The sequence below is a fragment of the Anser anser genome (genome assembly GCF_964211835.1).
Source record: "Anser anser genome assembly, chromosome: 18".
Classification (NCBI taxonomy): domain Eukaryota; kingdom Metazoa; phylum Chordata; class Aves; order Anseriformes; family Anatidae; genus Anser; species Anser anser.
The window spans coordinates 15,941,936-15,959,916 of NC_139739.1; the positions used below are offsets into that span (position 1 = coordinate 15,941,936).

The 17,981-nt window shown below is 50.5% G+C and overlaps 1 protein-coding gene across 3 annotated transcripts in view; it reads left to right on the plus strand.

Annotated features, from left to right (window-relative positions):
• The window catches only part of MAJIN (membrane anchored junction protein), a 132,472-nt gene that overhangs the window by 63,442 nt on the left and 51,049 nt on the right, over nucleotides 1–17,981 (plus strand). For all 3 annotated transcript variants that reach the window (XM_083803805.1, XM_083803806.1, XM_083803807.1), the window contains 2 exons: nucleotides 4,921–5,125; nucleotides 14,485–14,579. In XM_083803805.1, coding sequence (XP_083659931.1) covers nucleotides 4,921–4,957 — 37 coding nt within the window. In that variant the 3' untranslated portion in view covers nucleotides 4,958–5,125; nucleotides 14,485–14,579. Of the gene's footprint in view, nucleotides 1–4,920; nucleotides 5,126–14,484; nucleotides 14,580–17,981 lie in introns of those variants that run through there.

Genomic DNA, 17,981 nt, shown 5'->3' on the forward strand with positions numbered 1-17,981 from the left:
TTGAGGGCCCTCAGGGAATGCAAGCAGGAGACAGACCTGTGGAGCAACTCCCTGCAAGGCCTGAAGGAAAGGCACCGGGGTGAGACACCCCAAGCAGTGGTGGACCCCCTGCCCTGCAGAGCAGAGGGAGGGGACCTAGGAGATGAGGAGGAATGGAAACAGGTCCCTGCTTGACATCGCAGGCAACCCCCCTCCCTACCGGCCCAGCCTTCCCAGGTGCCCTTACACAACAGGTTTGAGGCCCTGGAACTTGAGAGACTGGTGGGTGAGGATGAGGTGAACAGCCTACCCAAGAGGATGCCTAAGGCGAGGAAGTCAACTCCATGCCTCAGGACTGCCTCCACTAAGAAAGAAAGAAGGGTAATCGTTGTAGGCGACTCCCTTCTCAGGGGAACAGAGGGCCCTATTTGCCGGCCTGACCCTACTCATAGGGAAGTCTGCTGCCTCCCTGGGCCAGGGTCAGGGACGTTGCCAGAAAGCTTCCTAACCTGGTTTGCCCTTCTGACTACTATCCTCTTTTGATAGTCCAGGCTGTCAGAGATGATACTGAAGAGAGAAGCCTGAAGGTTATCAAATGGGACTTTAGAGGACTGGGACGATTGGTAGATGGAGCGGGAGTACAGGTCGTGCTTTCCTCCATCCCTGCAGTGGCAGAGAGGGGTTCAGAGAGGACTCAGAAAGCCCACCTGATAAACAGATGGCTCAGAGGCTGGTGCCTACACAGAAATTTTGTTTTTTTTGACCACAGGGTGCTTTACTCAGCACCCGGCCTGCTAACTGCAGATGGGTCCCACCTGTCTCAAAGGGGAAAACAGACACCAGCACAGGAGCTGGCAGGACTCATTGAGAGGGCTTTAAACTAGGTAGAAAGGGGGGCAGGGACCAGGGGAGGGAGTAAGGCTCGTTAGAGGTGTGCCAGGGGGAACAGTGTCAGGGCTGGGGGAGCAGGCAATGGCCCAGCTGAAGAGCATCTACACTAATGCATGCAGCATGGGCAACAAACAGGAGGAGTTGGAAGCCATCGTGCAGCAGGCTAGCTATGACTTGGTTGCCATCACAGAAACGTGGTGGGACCACTCTTGTGACTGGAGTGCTGCAATGACTGGCTATAGGCTCTTCAGAAGGGACAGGCAGCATAGAGGGGGTGGTGGTGTGGCTCTCTATATTAGAGAGTGTTTTGATGTTGTGGAACTTGAGGCTGAGACTGGGAATGATAAGGTTGAGTCCCTATGGGTTAGGATCGGCGGGAAGGCCAACAAGGCAAGCATCCTGGTGGGGGTCTGATATAGACCGCCAAACCAGGATGAGGAGACAGATGAGGAATTCTACAGGCAGCTGGCAAAAGTTGCGAAATCATTGGCTCTTGTCCTCGTGGGGGACTTCAACTTCCCAGACATATCCTGGGCATGCAATACTGCTCAGAGGAAGCAGTTTAGGAGGTTTCTGGAGAGCGTGGAAGATAGTTTCCTGACACAGCTGGTTAGTGAGCCTAGCAGGGGAGGTGCCCCGCTGGACCTTTTATTCACAAACAGAGAAGAACTGGTGGGAGATGTGGTGGTCGGGAGCTGTCTTGGGCAGAGTGACCACGAAATGGTAGAGTTCTCTATTCTTGGCGAAGTCAGGAGGGGGACCAGTAAAACTACTGACTTGGACTTCCAGAGGGCAGACTTGGAGCTGTTCAGGACACTGGTTGGCAGAGTCGCTTGGGAGGCAGTTCTGAAGGGCAGAGGAGTCCAGGAAGGCTGGGCACTCCTCAAGAAGGAAATCTTAAAGGCTCGGGAGAGGTCTGTCCCCACGTGCCCAAAGACGAGCTGGTGTGGAAGAAGACTGGCCTCGCTGAAGAGGGAGTTGTGGCTAGAGCTTAGGAGAAAAAAGAGGGTTTATGATCTTTGGAAAAGAGGGCAGGCCACTCAGAAGGATTATAAGGATGTTGTAAGGATGTGTAGGGACAAAATTAGAAAGGCCAAAGCTCATCTGGAGCTCAATCTGGCTACTGCTGTTAAAGATAACAGAAAATGTTTTTATAAATACATTAACACGAAAAGGAGGACTAAGGAGAACCTCCATCCTTTACTGGATGCCGGGGGAAACTTAGTGACGAGAGATGAGGAAAAGGCTGAGGTGCTTAATGCTTTCTTTGCCTCAGTCTTTAGTGGCAAGACCAGTTGTTCTCTGGGTACCCAGTACCCTGAGCTGGTGGAAGAGGATGGGGAGCAGGATGTGGCCCTCACAATCCACGAGGAAATGTTTGGCGACCTGCTACAGCACTTGGATGTACGCAAGTCGATGGGGCCGGATGGGATCCACCCGAGGGTACTGAGGGAACTGGTGGAAGAACTGGCCAAGCTGCTTTCCATCATTTATCAGCAGTCCTGGCTATCAGGGGAGGTCCCAGTCGACTGGCAGCTAGCAAATGTGACGCCCATCTGCAAGAAGGGCCGGAAGGTTAACCCGGGAAATTATAGGCCTGTTAGTTTGACATCAGTGCCAGGGAAGCTCATGGAGCAGATTATCTTGAGTGTCATCACGCGGCACTTGCAGGGCAACCAGGCGATCAGGCCCAGTCAGCATGGGTTTATGAAAGGCAGGTCCTGCTTGACAAACCTGATCTCCTTCTCTGACAAAGTGACGCACTTGGTGGATGAGGGAAAGGCTGTGGATGTGGTCTACCTTGAATTCAGTAAGGCTTTTGACACCGTTTCCCACAGCATTCTTCTTGAGAAACTGGCTGCTCATGGCTTGGACTGGCATACGCTTCATTGGGTTAGAAACTGGCTGCGTAGCAGGGCCCAAGGAGTTGTGGTGAATGGAGTTAAATCCAGTTGGAGGCTGGTCACTAGTGGAGTCCCCCAGGGCTCAGAACTGGGGCTAGTTCTCTTTAATATCTTTATTGATGATCTGGATGAGGGGATCGAGTGCACCCTCGGTAAGTTTGCAGATGACACCAAGCTAAGTGCGTGTGTCGATCTGCTTGAGGGTAGGAAGGCTCTGCAGGAAGATCTGGATAGGCTGGACCGATGGGCGGAGGCCAACTGTATGAGGTTCAACAAGGCCAAGTGCCGGGTCCTGCATCTGGGGTGCAACAACCCCGAGCAGAGCTACAGGCTGGGAGATGAGTGGTTGGAAAGCTGCGTGGCCGAGAAGGACCTGGCAATACTGGTTGATAGTCAGCTGAATATGAGCCAGCAGTGTGCTCAGGTGGCCAAGAAGGCCAACAGCATCCTGGCTTGCATAAGAAAGAGTGTGGCCAGCAGGTCTAGGGAGGTGATTGTCCCCCTGTACTCGGCTCTGGTGAGGCCGCACCTCGAGTACTGTGTTCAGTTTTGGGCCCCTTGCTAAAGGAAGGACATAGAGGTGCTCAGGCGAGTCCAGAGAAGGGCAACGAAGCTGGTGAGGGGTCTGGAGAACAGGTCTTACGAGGAGTGGCTGAGGGAGCTGGGATTGTTCAGTCTGGAGAAGAGGAGGGAGGCTCAGGGGTGACCTTATCGCACTCTACAGGTACCTTAAAGGAGGCTGTAGCGAGGTGGGGGTTGGTCTATTCTCCCACGTGCCTGGTGACAGGACGAGGGGGAATGGGCTAACGTTGCGCCAGGGGAGGTTTAGGTTGGATATTAGGAAAAACTTCGTTATTGAAAGGGTTGTTAGGCATTGGAATGGGCTGCCCAGGGAAGTGGTACAGTCAATCCCTGGAGGTCTTTAAAAGACGTTTAGATGTAGAGCTTAGTGATATGGTTTAGTGGAGGTCTTGTTAGTGTTAGGTCAGAGGTTGGACTAGGTGATCTTGGAGGTCTCTTCCAACCTAGATGATTCTGTGATTCTGTGGTACCTAGAGCTAAATGTCTCTCAAGCAGAATCCCAAACATTTGCAGCAGCTTCCCTGCAGGAAGCGATGGTAGCTAGCAGGCATGCTGCAGCTACCTCCAAAGTAGGGCCAAAATTGTGAGAGACCTAAGCTTATCTGTCCCAGCCTGGCATGACAATGAGCGTAATTTGGGCAAAAAGTTGAGTATTATAGTCTTCTATGTTCAGCATGTACTTCCTTAATCTCATTATCTCCTTAAGAGTTAACTTGAATGTTTATTTTATAAGGAGTGAAGAAAAAGGTTTCACTTTGGGCACCGCGGACTTCAAGATTCTGTTCTGATGCCCAAAGAGGGTTTGTCACAGCCTGGGTATGCTGCTTTTGTTCAGAACTAAGGCATGTAGGCCCAACTTTTCCAGTGTGCTCCAGGCACCTGTCAGGACCCCCTGGGGCAGGACAGCCCAGCCGTGAGCTTGAGAGAGCTGGGCCATGGATGTCCTGGCTGTGGAGCTTCTCAGGGGCAGAGGTATGGTGGAACCAAAAGAGAGTGTTCATCTCCAGGGGAAAGAGAGAGAAGTCCACCCTGTGGCACTTGGGGACTCCTGGACTCGCACATCCAGCACCTCGCTCAGGACCAAGCATGGGGACGCAGCTCCTTGGGAAGCCAAGGACAGGGACTGTGACCACATGGCAGCCCTGTGCTGTCAGGGGCAGTGCATATTGTGACCCAGAGTGGTGCTAGGCAACCGCCATGTCCCACTGCAGGGCTGACAGGCACAGCCTCAGTCACCCCCAAGGCAGAGCTGGCCCCAGCCCAGACGTGCGGCTCCCAACAGGGTCCTGGGGCACCAGTGCAGGTGGGCTCGAGCTGGATGGTCTTTAAAGTCCCTTCCAACCCCAGGCATTGTAGGATTCTATGAGGGAGGCAGTGCACAGGGAAAATGGGGTGGGGTGCTGATGTCTGAAAAAAGCAAAGAAACAACAAAACTAAGAGGAGGATTCAAACTAACAAAAGTGGTAGGATTGAAGGAAAGACCAAAGAAAGAAAAGGTCATAATGAAAAGAAACAACCAGACAAAACAAAAATCAAACAAAAACTGTCTATTCCATTGTTGCAGGGTTGGGAACGTACACCGATGGACACAAACGAATTAGAGCAACAGCCTTGGAGGAGTTTGAGGCAGCAAGCCGAGGTTTCAGCTGTGTTCGGAGAATGCCAAAAGGAAAGGCTGAAAGAGATGCTTGGAAAGAGCCTTAAGGGTCAAACAGGAGCAGACCTCAACAAATGGAGAAAAAACCTGGGGAAGCTCCATGCAATTTGAGGTAATCCGTGAGAGCTACAGGACATGCAGACACAGGCAGGTAACATATACCAGACAGGTAAGCTGCTTTTCCAGAAGTAACGCAGGTAAGGCAAAATTTTCCCTAAGTCCAATGTGGTGGAGGCAAAGGTAGCTAGCGGGCATGTACCAACGTCCAAATTAGCCCAAATTCTCTGTTACCTAGCCTAGAGGGATCCGGGTTTAGGATCCCCAAAGAAAAAATCTCTGTTGGAGGAAGCCAAATCTTTTTTCTAGAAGCATGCCGAGGTGAGAAGGCAAGGGTAGCTACCAGGCATACACTTCCCTGTAAACTTGGCCAAACTTGTGGTGTCCCTACCCTGAAGGGCTTTGCAGCTGGTACCCAGAGCTAAATGTTTCTCAGGCAGAATCCCATACATTTTGAGAAGCTTTTTTGGAGGAAGCGATGGTAGCTAGCAGGCATGCAGCTACGTCCAAAGTAGGGCCAAAGTTGAGAGAGACGTAACGTGGAGGGGTCTTCAGCTGGTATTGACAATCAGTTGTGTATTTGGAGCTAGCCCAGAAGTTTTGGAAAACAAGATGAGGGAAGGGAAGTGAAGGTACCCAGGCAGGTACCTCCGTCAGAAATTGGGCAAAGTTGTCAGGTACCTAGCCTGAAGCGATCTGAGGGCAGGATCCCAAAGTAAATCTGTATGTGGAGGTAGCCACAAAGTTTTGGCAACCAAGATAAGCGGGAGGCAAGAGAAGCCTCTTGGCATGCACCTCCGTCGAAAATTGGCCCAAGTTCTCAGGTACCTATCCTGAAGGGTTCTGCGGACCGAATCCACAAGTCCCTCTCTCTCTGGAAGAGGCCAAAACATTTCAGAAAGTATGCCTGGGAGGAGGAACGGGTAGCTACTGGGCATGCGCATAATTCCCAATTTGGCCAAAATTCAGGTAGCTACCCCAGACGGGTACGCTGCTTTTGTCCAGAACTGCCGCAGGGAGGCGAAACCTTTTGAAAAGTACAATCTGGCAGAGGCAGAGGTAGCTAGCGGGCATGTACTAACCTCCAAAGTAGCCCAAATTCTCTGTTACCTAGCCCAAAGGAATCCGAGTTTAGGATCCCCAAAGAAAAAATCTCTCTTGGAGGAAGCCAAATCTTTTGCAGAAGCATGCCAAGGTGAGAAGGCAAGGGTAGCTACCAGGCATACAGTTATGCATAAAGTTGGCCAAACTTGTGGTGTCCCTACCCTGAAGGGCTTTGCAGCTGGTACCCAGAGCTAAATGTGTCTCAGGCAGAATCCCATACATTTTTAGAAGCTTTTGTGGAGGAAGCAAAGGTAGCTAACTGGCATGCAGCTATGTCCAAAGTAGCGCCAAAGTTGAGAGAGATGTAACGTGGAGGGGTCTTCAGCTGGTATTGACAAGCAGTTGTGTATTTGGTGCTAGCCCAGAAGTTTTGGAAAACAAGATGAGGGAAGGGAAGTGAAGGTACCCAGGCAGGTACCTCCGTCGGAAATTGGGCAAAGTTGTCAGGTACCTAGCCTGAAGCGATCTGAGGGCAGGATCCCAAAGTAAATCTGTATGTGGAGGTAGCCACAAGGTTTTGGCAAACCAGATCTGCCACCTGTGTGGCATCCAGGGCAGCATTGATAGCACAGGCAGTTTGTATGTGGTCTTGGAGACTAGCAAAGGGTGTCTTTATGCTGTTTGGGAGGCTACAGATAAGGGGGAGTGTTGTGGTTTAACCCGGCTGGCAGCTAAACACCACACAGCCGTTCGCTCAGCCTCCCCCCTCCCTCTCTGGGATGGGGGAGAGAAACGGGAAAGTGAAGCCGGTGAGTTGAGATAAAGACAGTTTATTAAGACAGGAATATAATAATATAAGGAATATAAGGAATATAATAATAACAATAATAATAATAATAGTGATAATGATAATAGTATTAACAATAATAATGTGTAAGAAAACAAGTGATGCACAATGCAATTGCTCACCACCCGCTGACCGATGCCCAGCCTATTCCCGAGCAGCCGGCCCCCCCACCCCGGCCAGCCACCCCTATATATTGTTTAGCATGACGTCAGATGGTATGGAATACCCCTTTGGCCAGTTTGGGTCAGCTGTCCTGGGTCTGTCCCCTCCCAGCTCCTGCTGCACGCCCAGCCTGCTCGCTGGCAGGACAGAGCGAGAAGCCGAAAAGTCCTTGGCCTGGTGTAAACACTGCTCTGCAACAATTAAAACATCAGCATGTTATCAGCGCTCTTCTCATCCTAATCCAAAACATAGCACCCTACCAGCTACTATGAGCTACTTAACTCTGTCCTAACTGGAACCAGGACAGATATCCACCCCTTATTCCATACCATTTATGTCATGCTCAGGTTACACTCTGTCCAATACATTCTAATTAATCACCATTTTCATCTATGATATATAGCAATCATGGTAGTGATGACATACATTATTATATAATAATTAACATACTACAATTCAACTCATGGGCTATTCTCACCCAGTATCAAATCCCCTTGAGGTACACACCGGACCTCCCCATTCTTTTGCATTACCCACCAAGTGCATCCAGGTCCCTGAGCAAAAGCAATTCCACGAATGGGTTTGCCTTTTCCTGAGGCAGGAGTAGCCCAGACTGTTTTACCCAGCATGTTTCTTACGTGCACTACAGGAACTTTATCCCCTTCTACAGTGCGTAACAGGTTTGATTGGGCAGGTCCAGCTCGGTTGGCAGATCCCCTGGTATTGACTAACCAGGTGGCCTTTGCCAAATGTGTATCCCAATTTTTGAATGTCCCAGCACCCATTGCTTTCAGTGTAGTCTTCAACAGTCCATTGTATCGTTCAACTTTTCCAGAGGCTGGTGCATGATAGGGGATGTGATACACCCACTCAATACCATGTTCTTTGGCCCAAGTGTCTATAAGGTTGTTTCGGAAATGAGTCCCGTTGTCTGACTCAATTCTCTCTGGGGTGCCATGTCGCCAGAAGACTTGCTTTTCAAGGCCCAGGATAGTGTTCCGGGCGGTGGCATGGGGCACAGGATATGTTTCCAGCCATCCGGTGGTTGCTTCCACCATTGTAAGTACGTGGCGCTTGCCGTTGCGGGTTTGAGGGAGTGTGATGTAATCAATCTGCCAGGCCTCTCCATATTTATATTTCAGCCATCGTCCTCCATACCAAAGAGGTTTTGACCGTTTGGCTTGCTTGATTGCAGCACATGTTTCACAGTCATGAATAACCTGTGCTATAGTGTCCATGGTCAGGTCCACCCCTCGATCACGAGCCCATCTGTAGGTTGCATCTCTACCTTGATGGCCTGAGGTGTCATGGGCCCATCGGGCTATAAATAATTCACCTTTATGTTGCCAGTCCAGGTCCACCTGAGCCACTTCAATCTTAGCAGCCTGATCCACCTGCTGGTTGTTTTGATGTTCTTCAGTAGCCCGATTCTTGGGCACATGAGCATCTACATGGCGTACCTTTACAACCAGGTTCTCTACCCGGGCAGCAATATCTTGCCACAATGCCGCAGCCCAGATGGGCTTGCCCCTGCGCTGCCAGTTGTTCTGCTTCCATTGCTGTAACCACCCCCACAGGGCATTTACTACCATCCATGAATCAGTATAGAGATAGAGAACTGGCCACTTTTCTCGTTCAGCAATATCTAAAGCCAGCTGAATGGCTTTCACTTCTGCAAACTGACTCGATTCACCTTCTCCCTCAGCAGCTTCTGCAACTCGTCGTGTAGGACTCCATACAGCAGCTTTCCATCTCCGATGCTTTCCCACAATACGACAGGACCCGTCAGTGAACAAGGCATATTTCTTCTCATTTTCCGGTAGCTTGTTGTACAGTGGGGCTTCTTCAGCACGAACCACCTCCTCCTCTGATGATATCCCAAAGTATTTGCCTTCTGGCCAGTCCATAATCACCTCCAAGATTCCTGGGCGACTGGGGTTTCCTATTCGAGCCCGCTGAGTAATCAGTGCAACCCACTTGCTCCATGTAGCATCAGTTGCATGATGTGTAGAGGGGACCCTTCCTTTGAACATCCAGCCTAGTACCGGCAGTCGGGGTGCCAGGAGGAGCTGCGCTTCAGTACCGACCACTTCCGAAGCAGATCGAACTCCTTCATATGCTGCCAATATCTCCTTTTCAGTTGGAGTATAGCGGGCTTCAGATCCTCTGTATCCCCGACTCCAAAACCCCAGGGGTCGACCTCGAGTTTCCCCAGGTTCTTTCTGCCAGAGGCTCCAGGTGGGACCATTCTCCCCGGCTGCGGTGTAGAGCACATTCTTTACATCTGGTCCTGTTCGGACTGGCCCGAGGGCTACTGCATGAACTATTTCCTGCTTAATTTGTTCAAAGGCTTGTCGTTGCTCAGGGCCCCATTCAAAAGCATTCTTCTTACGGGTTACTTGGTAGAGCGGGTTTACAATCAGACTGTAATTTGGAATATGCATTCTCCAAAACCCCACGACACCTAGGAAAGTTTGTGTTTCTTTTTTGCTAGTTGGTGGAGACATAGCTGTTATCTTGTTGATCACATCCATTGGGATTTGACGGCGTCCATCTTGCCATTTTATTCCTAAAAACTGGATCTCTCGTGCAGGTCCTTTAACTTTATTCTGTTTTATGGCAAAACCGGCCTTCAGAAGGATTTGGACTATTTTCTTCCCTTTCTCGAAAACTTCTTCTGCAGTGTCACCCCACACAATGATGTCATCGATGTACTGCAGGTGTTCAGGAGCTTCCCCCTGCTCCAGCGCAGACTGGATCAGTCCATGGCAAATGGTAGGGCTGTGTTTCCACCCCTGGGGCAGCCGATTCCAAGTATATTGGACTCCCCTCCAAGTGAAAGCAAACTGTGGCCTGCACTGTGCTGCTAGAGGGATGGAGAAAAATGCGTTAGCGATATCAATTGTGGCATACCACTTGGCTGCCTTTGATTCCAGTTCATACTGGAGTTCTAGCATGTCCGGCACTGCAGCACTCAGTGGTGGCGTGACTTCGTTCAGGCCACGATAGTCCACTGTTAGTCTCCACTCACCATTAGACTTTCGCACTGGCCATATGGGACTATTAAAAGGTGAATGAGTCTTGCTGATCACTCCTTGGCTCTCCGGTTGACGAATTAGCTTATGGATGGGACTCAGGGAGTCTCGGTTGGTGCGATATTGCCGCCGGTGCACAGTTGTGGTAGCGATCGGCACTTGCTGTTCTTCAACCCTCAGCAACCCCACAACAGAAGGGTCCTCTGAGAGACCAGGCAAGGTAGACAACTGTTTAATGTCCTCTGTCTCCAAAGCAGCTATGCCAAAAGCCCAGCGGAACCCTTTTGGGTCCTTGAAATATCCTCTTCTAAGATAGTCTATGCCAAGGATGCACGGAGCATCTGGGCCAGTCACAATACGGTGCTTTTGCCACTCATTACCGGTTAGACTCACTTCAGCCTCCAATACAGTTAACTGCTGGGATCCCCCCGTCACACCATAAATACAGATGGGCTCTGGCCCTTTATAGCTTGATGGCATTAGAGTACATTGTGCACTGGTGTCTACCAAAGCCTTATACTTCTGTGCGTCTGACGTGCCAGGCCATCGAATCCACACAGTCCAATAAACTCGATTGTCCCTTTCCTCCCCCTGGCTGGAGGCAGGGCCCCTCTAGTCCTGGTCAGAATCTTCGTTTCTGTGTCTAAAGGACTGCCTGCTGGAAGTTGGAGCAGCAAACTTTTCAGAGAATTCCTTTTTCCCACTTGTTTTCCTTTGCAATTCACGTACCCGTGCCTCTAGGGTTGCAGTAGATTTTCCATCCCATTTTCTCATGTCCTCTCCATGGTCACGTATGTAAAACCACAGGGTGGCGCGGTGTGTGTGCCCACCATATTGTCTTCCTTGCATAGATGAACGTTTACCCCTAATAGCTGAGACACTGGTTTGTACAGGTGGGGAGGAAAATAATCTCTCTTCAAGCTGGTGGATCTTTTCAGAAAGTTTCTCCAAAGTATTCTCTTTTAGCTGGTGGACACTGGTTCGTTCAGGTGGAGGGGAAGATAAATTCTCTTTAAGTTGGTGGACCTCTTCAGAGAGTTTCTCCACAGCCGAGACACAGGCCTGTAGGGAAGAGGAGAGATTTCCTTCGTACTGCCGGAGTAATTTAGCCACTTCATTCACTGGGGGATTCTCCTCCGCTTTCCAGGCTATTATTGCCAATGAGCTGGCATATGATGATGGTGCACTCCGTACAAACTTTCGCCACATAGGTGGTGTACACTGGACTGCATCTGGATCTGCGGATGTTTGTGCGTCGTCTAGGGCCTTATAAATTACTTCCCGTACGGCCAATTCCCTCAGGTACTGAATTCCCTTCTCCATGGTGGTCCATTTGCCTGGTAGACATACAAGTTCTTCCTTGAAGGGATACCTTTCCTGCACAGCTGACAGGAGACGCCTCCAGAGACTGCGAGATCGTGCTCCATCTCCAATTGCTTTGTCAATGCATGCGTCCCTAGCAAGGGATCCCAGCCGCCTGGCTTCCTTGCCCTCTAATTCCACATAATTGGCTCCAGTGTCCCAGCACCAGAGCAGCCAGGTGACAAGCTGCTCGCCTATACAGCGACCAAAATCTTTTCGCACATCTCGTAGCTCACGCTGGTATAGAGTCCGGGTAGTTACTGTTGATTTTTCGACACCCTCATCCTCATCTTCAGTCTCCTGCACCTTTGATGGCTGGTGTAGAGTCCGGGTAGTTACTGTTGATTTTTCGACATCGTCATCCTCATCTTCAGTCTCCTGCACCTTTGATGGCCCAGCCTCGTCTTCACTATGCCCAGACTTAGCAGAAGACTGTTTGCGTTGTAAACGGCCTGAGCCTCTATACCATTTCTTCACCTTGTCTACAGGGGCAACTTGCACTGCTACAGCTCGTTTCTCTAATCCAGACACAGGGTCTGCCACAGGGGTTGGAATACCCTCTGCGGGGTCAACTTGCACTGCTACAGCTCGTTTCTCTGACCCAGCCACAGGAGTGGGAGCAGCTGCAGGAGCTGGAGCTGCTGCAGGGGCTGGAGCGGCTGCAGGAGCTGGAGCTGGAGCGGCTGCAGGAGCTGGAGCGGCTGCAGGAGCTGGAACTGGAGCGGCTGCAGGAGCTGGAGCTGGAGCGGCTGCAGGAGCTGGAGCTGGAGCGGCTGCAGGAGCTGGAGCGGCTGCAGGAGCTGGAACTGGAGCGGCTGCAGGAGCTGGAACTGGAACGGCTGCAGGAGCTGGAGCTGGAGCGGCTGCAGGAGCTCGAGCTGGAGCGGCTGCAGGAGCTGGAGCGGCTGCAGGAGCTGGAACTGGAGCGGCTGCAGGAGCTGCAGCTGGAGCGGCTGCAGGAGCTGGAACTGGAACGGCTGCAGGAGCTGGAGCTGGAGCGGCTGCAGGAGCTGGAGCGGCTGCAGGAGCTGGAACTGGAATGGCTGCAGGAGCTGGAGCTGGAGCGGCTGCAGGAGCTGGAGCGGCTGCAGGAGCTGGAGCGGCTGCAGGAGCTGGAACTGGAACGGCTGCAGGAGCTGGAGCTGGAGCGGCTGCAGGAGCTGGAGCGGCTGCAGGAGCTGGAACTGGAATGGCTGCAGGAGCAGGAGCGGCTGCAGGAGCTGGAGCTAGGTTGCTAGTAGCATCAATTGCAGCTCGATAGGCACAAGCCAGACCCCAGCACGCTACAGTGATTTGTGTCACTTTGGAACTGCCAGAGTCATGACACCTTTTTTTCAAGCATTCTGCCAGCTTTTTAGGATTTTGCAGTTGTTCAGGGGTGAATGTCCAAAACACTGGAGGTGACCACTGCTCTAGAAACCTGCCCATATCCTCCCACACTCCCTGCCACTCGCAGCTATCCCGCCTCAAGACAGATCTCCGGATGAGATTCCTAAGTAGTTGTTTAACCCTCCACAAAATCTGAAGCGCATTCAGGAGACATAACAACAAGAGCAGGCTGGTCTGAGTATCCCAAGGATATTCAACATCTCGGAGAACCACCGTAACTAACTCGGGGGATAAGAGGGTGGTGGTGAAGGAGAAAGGGAGAGTGAACAGGTAGGGAAACATGTCTTCCCCTGTCCCCTTCACAGATTGGCTCCCTAACGAAAACAGGCAATAGGTGTAATTGCTAATAGTTTCCGAGATATGGGTTCCAAAGTATAGAGTCGACGTCAGTGCTGAGTACAAATACCAGGTTAAAGTCGTGACCAGATATTTCATCATTTCATAAGCCATTGTTACACCGCACAGTACCATAACAATCTTAAACCAGGGCCCGGAAAGGATAAACAGTGCAACAGGGAGCACATACAGAAAGTAACGCACCATAAAACTCAATTTGGAATACAGGTACAGCAGACTGGAGATTAAGGCAATCAACATCGTGACTAGCAACTATTAAGCAGGTCCAATACTTATACCAATTTTAGTTTAACACACTCTGGTCAGATTTGTCGATATCTCAACCCTTCGTGCCCCACGTTGGGCGCCAAAAGGACTGTTGTGGTTTAACCCGGCTGGCAGCTAAACACCACACAGCCGTTCGCTCACCCTCCCCCCTCCCTCTCTGGGATGGGGGAGAGAAACGGGAAAGTGAAGCCTGTGAGTTGGGATAAAGACAGTTTATTAAGACAGGAATATAATAATATAAGGAATATAAGGAATATAATAATAACAATAATAATAATAATAGTGATAATGATAATAGTATTAACAATAATAATGTGTAAGAAAACAAGTGATGCACAATGCAATTGCTCACCACCCGCTGACCGATGCCCAGCCTATCCCCGAGCAGCTGGCCCCCCACCCCGGCCAGCCACCCCTATATATTGTTTAGCATGACGTCAGATGGTATGGAATACCCCTTTGGCCAGTTTGGGTCAGCTGTCCTGGGTCTGTCCCCTCCCAGCTCTTGCTGCACCCCCAGCCTGCTCGCTGGCAGGACAGAGCGAGAAGCCGAAAAGTCCTTGGCCTGGTGTAAGCACTGCTCTGCAACAATTAAAACATCAGCATGTTATCAGCGCTCTTCTCATCCTAATCCAAAACATAGCACCCTACCAGCTACTATGAGCTACTTAACTCTGTCCTAACTGGAACCAGGACAGGGAGTTAACCTTGCCAGATCAATCAGGGCTAGCCTTGGGGATCTCCGTGAGATCCTTCTCCTGCATCGCTTGTATGCAGGCTGGTTTTTGAACAGATGCAGCCAAATGGGAGAACCCTGAGTTCTTCATGACACGGGATTGTACTCTTTCCTGTGGGTCTATTCCACTGACCCGATAGGCAGCTAAAATGAATCTATGCCCCTAACCCAATAGGCAGTTAATATGTTTATTTAACGTATAAATTCTATCGCAGGTATTCCTCACCAAAGTGAAGGTGAAGGTGCAGAGCTTACCAAGGAGGTGTCCCTGTCTTGGTGGAGAAGGAGCACAGAACATCGACTGCCTCTTGTAGGTTTTGAATTTTTCTTCTCCCCCCCAACCCCCCAGCTCTCCCTTTTTTCCTCACTCTAGGGTTTTGCTGTCATTAACTTTTTTACCACTACCTCCTAACACTTTTATATCCTAAGCTTATCTGTCCCACCCTGGGATGACAACGAGCATATTTTGGGCAAAAAGTTGCGTATTATAGTCTTCTATGTTTAGCATGTACTTCCTTAATCTCATTATCTCCTTAAGAGTTAACTTTAATGTTTATTTTATAAGGAGTGAAGAAAAAGGTTTCACTTTGGGCACCGCAGACTTCAAGATTCTGTTCTGATGCCCAAAGAGGGTTTGTCACAGCCTGGGTATGCTGCTTTTGTTCAGAACTAAGGCATGTAGGCCCAACTTTTCCAGTGTGCTCCAGGCACCTGTCAGGACCCCCTGGGGCAGGACAGCCCAGCCGTGAGCTTGAGAGAGCTGGGCCATGGACGTCCTGGCTGTGGAGCTTCTCAGGGGCAGAGGTATGGTGGAACCAAAAGAGAGTGTTCATCTCCAGGGGAAAGAGAGAGAAGTCCACCCTGTGGCACTTGGGGACTCCTGGACTCGCACATCCAGCACCTCGCTCAGGACCAAGCATGGGGACGCAGCTCCTTGGGAAGCCAAGGACAGGGACTGTGACCACATGGCAGCCCTGTGCTGTGAGGGGCAGTGCATATTGTGACCCGGAGTGGTGCTAGGCAACCGCCATGTCCCAGTGCAGGTCTGACAGGCACAGCCTCAGTCACCCCCAAGGCAGAGCTGGCCCCAGCCCAGACGTGCGGCTCCCAACAGGGTCCTGGGGCACCAGTGCAGGTGGGCTCGAGCTGGATGGTCTTTAAAGTCCCTTCCAACCCCAGGCATTGTAGGATTCTATGAGGGAGGCAGTGCACAGGGAAAATGGGGTGGGGTGCTGATGTCTGAAAAAAGCAAAGAAACAACAAAACTAAGAGGAGGATTCAAACTAACAAAAGTGGTAGGATTGAAGGAAAGACCAAAGAAAGAAAAGGTCATAATGAAAAGAAACAACCAGACAAAACAAAAATCAAACAAAAACTGTCTATTCCATTGTTGCAGGGTTGGGAACGTACACCGATGGACACAAACGAATTAGAGCAACAGCCTTGGAGGAGTTTGAGGCAGCAAGCCGAGGTTTCAGCTGTGTTCAGAGAATGCCAAAAGGAAAGGCTGAAAGAGATGCTTGGAAAGAGCCTTAAGGGTCAAACAGGAGCAGACCTCAACAAATGGAGAAAAAACCTGGGGAAGCTCCATGCAATTTGAGGTAATCCGTGAGAGCTACAGGACATGCAGACACAGGCAGGTAACAAATACCAGACAGGTAAGCTGCTTTTCCAGAAGTAATGCAGGTAAGGCAAAATTTTCCCTAAGTCCAATGTGGTGGAGGCAAAGGTAGCTAGCGGGCATGTACCAACGTCCAAATTAGCCCAAATTCTCTGTTACCTAGCCTAGAGGGATCCGGGTTTAGGATCCCCAAAGAAAAAATCTCTGTTGGAGGAAGCCAAATCTTTTTTCTAGAAGCATGCCGAGGTGAGAAGGCAAGGGTAGCTACCAGGCATACACTTCCCTGTAAACTTGGCCAAACTTGTGGTGTCCCTACCCTGAAGGGCTTTGCAGCTGGTACCCAGAGCTAAATGTGTCTCAGGCAGAATCCCATACATTTTGAGAAGCTTTTGTGGAGGAAGCGATGGTTGCTAGGAGGCATGCAGCTACGTCCAAAGTAGGGCCAACGTTCAGAGAGACGTAACGTGGAGGGGTCTTCAGCTGGTATTGACAAGCAGTTGTGTATTTGGAGCTAGCCCAGAAGTTTTGGAAAACAAGATGAGCGAAGGGAAGTGAAGGTACCCAGGCAGGTACCTCCGTCCGAAACTGGGCAAAGTTTTCAGGTACCTAGCCTGAAGCGATCTGAGGGCAGGATCCCAAAGTAAATCTGTATGTGGAGGTAGCCACAAGGTTTTGGCAAACCAGATCAGGCAGAGGCAAGAGAAGCCTCTTGGCATGCACCTCCGTCGAAAATTGGCCCAAGTTCTCGGGTACCTAGCCTGAAGGGTTCTGCGGACCGAATCCACAAGTCCCTCTCTCTCTGGAAGAGACCCAAAACATTTCAGAAAGTATGCCTGGGAGGAGGAACGGGTAGGTGCTGGGCATGCACCTATTTCTGAATTTGGCCAAACTTCAGGTAGCTACCCCAGACGGATACGCTGCTTTTGTCCTGAACTGCTGCAGGGAGGCGAAACTTTTTCAAAAGTACAATCTGGCGGAGGCAAAGTATGCTACCGGGCATGTACCAACGTCCAAAATAGCCAAAATTCTGTTACCTAGCCCAGGGGAATCCGAGTTTAGGATCCCCAAAGAAAAAATCTCTGTTGGAGGAATCCAAATCTTTTTTCTAGAAGCATGCCAAGGTGAGAAGGCAAGGGTATCTACCAGGCATACGGTTATGCATAAACTTGGCCAAACTTGTGGTGTCCCTACCCTGAAGGGCTTTGCAGCTGGTCCCCAGAGCTAAATGTATCTCAGGCAGAATCCCATACATTTTGAGAAGCTTTTGTGGAGGAAGCAAAGGTAGCTAGCAGGCATGCAGCTACGTCCAAAGTAGGGCCAAAGTTGAGAGAGACGTAACGTGGAGGGGTCTTCATCTGGTATTGACAAGCAGTTGTGTATTTGGAGCTAGCCCAGAAGTTTTGGAAAACAAGATGAGCGAAGGGAAGTGAAGGTACCCAGGCAGGTACCTCCGTCGGAAATTGGGCAAAGTTGTCAGGTACCTAGCCTGAAGCGATCTGAGGGCAGGATCCCAAAGTAAATCTGTATGTGGAGGTAGCCACAAAGTTTTGGCAACCAAGATAAGCGGGAGGCAAGAGAAGCCTCTTGGCATGCACCTCCGTCGAAAATTGGCCCAAGTTCTCGGGTACCTATCCTGAAGGGTTCTGCGGACCGAATCCACAAGTCCCTCTCTCTCTGGAAGAGGCCAAAACATTTCAGAAAGTATGCCTGGGTGGAGGAACGGGTAGCTACTGGGCATGCACATAATTCCCAATTTGTCCAAAATTCAGGTAGCTACCCCTGACGGGTACGCTTCTTTTGTCCAGAACTGCCGCAGGTAGGCAAAACGTTTTCAAAAGTACAATCTGGGGGAGGCAAAGTACGCTACCGGGCATGTACCAGCCTCCAAAGTAGCCCAAATTCTCTGTTACCTAGCCCAGGGGAATCCGAGTTTAGGATCCCCCCAAAAAAAATCTCTGTTGGAGGAACCTAAATCTTTTTTCTAGAAGCATGCCGAGGTGAGAAGGCAAGGGTAGCTACCAGGCATACAGTTATGCATAAAGTTGGCCAAACTTGTGGTGTCCCTACCCTGAAGGGCTTTGCAGCTGGTAC